Below are 1,880 nucleotides of genomic sequence, written 5' to 3'. Positions count from 1 at the left end.
AGCAGGAATAAGCCGGACTGGAGAGACCGAGTCCAGAGGTGTGCTGGAGGACGATGAGCTGGAGATAATCTGGAATGGAGTTAATTTTTCTAGTTTAGAAAAACCAGTTGCATCCACTCTTGTCTGTGAACACGTACATGACGACTTCAGTTCATTCTCACTTCTTTGCTCTAGAGAGGAGCTGTTTCTGTGAACTGCAGCTGGGGATCCTTTACCTCGCTCACGTTTTGTGGTCAGCCTGGACGGTGCTGGACGAGACCTTCTCACTGGCTTTCTGAATGGTTTTCATGTGTTAAACCTGTCTTTAAAAAGCAGGGAATACTGAGCGTTCCCAAGCCAGTCAGACAAGACTGCCACGTCCACTCGCTCGCGTGGTGGAATTGCAATGTACGTTGGTATGACTCAGGGATACCTTGTCATGGCTTCTTCCTCTTTCCCCTTTCTCTCCAGGCAAGCCTGGGACCTTGCAGTGGATATTTGCCTTTCCCAGTTACCTACAATTATAGAGGAAGGAACGGCCTTTAGGGTAAGTGGGGTAATACCATGAAATGTCGTGTGCCCTGACAGAGTCGCTGTTTGAGACCCTAGTTCGGGCCTCGCTTTTGTTTGTGGAGTCCGGAGTCGTTGCAGTTCAAGGGTGAATATTTTTGGAAACCTGGAGATGTCTGCTCACCTCACGGAGAGGCACAGACCGAAAATCACCTTTGGGCTCCCCGCTGTTGTGCGCGATGTCTGATTCAGCCCACACATGTTGCTGAGGAGGAAACTCCTACCAGCAGAAATGACGCCCGAGACTCAGCTTGTCCAGCAGAGCCCCCAGTCTGACGACCAGCGCTGGTACCCAAATCATCCCAGCGGGCCAGGGTGAGACTTGAAATAAAGAGCTTCAGCGTGGCCATTCTCTCTCAGCAGAGATATTTTCAAATAAGCGTAAAATAGAGGTCGAGGGTGTGTCCAAAGACTTCTCCCACGTGCTCTCGTTAGCAGAAGTCACCGGGGCGTTTTTCTGCATTAGTTAATCTCACCCAGCAGAAAAGTAGAATTTTTCATTCGGCTTAAATTCCTCTAGTCAGGGTGGATTTTTCCTGATAGTCCTTTGACATTTCATGAATGGAAAGCTTTAAAAAATGGTAATTGCCTTTCAGCCTCGGCCCCCTCTTACACCAAGCTGTTCTCTCTGATTTCATAGTTCCAGTCGGGCATTTGATTTATCTTACCAGGCTGCCAGAAGTTTTTCTGGTTGTGACTGCAGGTTGTCTCCAAAGATCCGAGTACAGGCGAACGGTGGGCTTCTGCAAGGACGGGGGCTGCTGAAGCCGCCCTCAGGCTGTCGCCCTCCCACCCCTTTCTTTCCCCACTGTGTGTGCTCTGTTTTGAAATGTAAACAAAGACGCCTTTTCCCCCCCTAGCTTAGGTTCATTTTTATTTCAGGTCTCTAACAACATCAGTGGGTGCTTTTATGTCAATCATAGACCTCATCTGGGCACTCACTGTCAAGTGAGCTGAAATTTAGCGAATTTCTGTATGTGTTGGGGGTGAGGGAGGCAGGTACTTACTAGGGATTAGACAAGAGATCAGTAGGAGTGGTGGTTCTCAAGGGGCGATCGATTCCGGATGGGCTGCAAACAATTTACAGGCAGGTTTTCAAGCCTGACAAAGATAATTTCTCGTGAATTTTGGCTAGGCCGTGGGCAGGTAGAGCCATCAATGTGCAGCCACAACTACGAGCTGGGGTCTGCGGGTTCCCGCGCCAGCCCGGGCACTAGAGGTAAAGGCAGGCCCAGGTCCTCTTCGTCCCACTGTCACTGAAAGCCAGCGTGTTTCCTCCTGTGTAGGCTTGAGCCTGCTCCGTGGAGAGGGGACAGGAATGAACCTGCTGA

General features: G+C 50.1%; 1 protein-coding gene across 1 annotated transcript in view; it reads left to right on the top strand.

The window, feature by feature from the left end:
• RPTOR (regulatory associated protein of MTOR, complex 1) overlaps nt 1-1,880 on the top strand; it is a gene marked incomplete at its 3' end in the record, with an annotated part of 119,383 nt that overhangs the window by 68,499 nt on the left and 49,004 nt on the right. Inside the window, exon 10 of the mRNA XM_010140139.1 lies at nt 451-526. Coding sequence (XP_010138441.1) covers nt 451-526 — 76 coding nt within the window. The remainder of the gene's footprint in view (nt 1-450; nt 527-1,880) is intronic.

This window comes from Buceros rhinoceros, unplaced genomic scaffold, assembly GCF_000710305.1.
Source record: "Buceros rhinoceros silvestris isolate BGI_N320 unplaced genomic scaffold, ASM71030v1 scaffold7337, whole genome shotgun sequence".
Classification (NCBI taxonomy): Eukaryota; Metazoa; Chordata; class Aves; order Bucerotiformes; family Bucerotidae; genus Buceros; species Buceros rhinoceros.
This window is presented reverse-complemented; position numbering and strand designations above follow the sequence as displayed.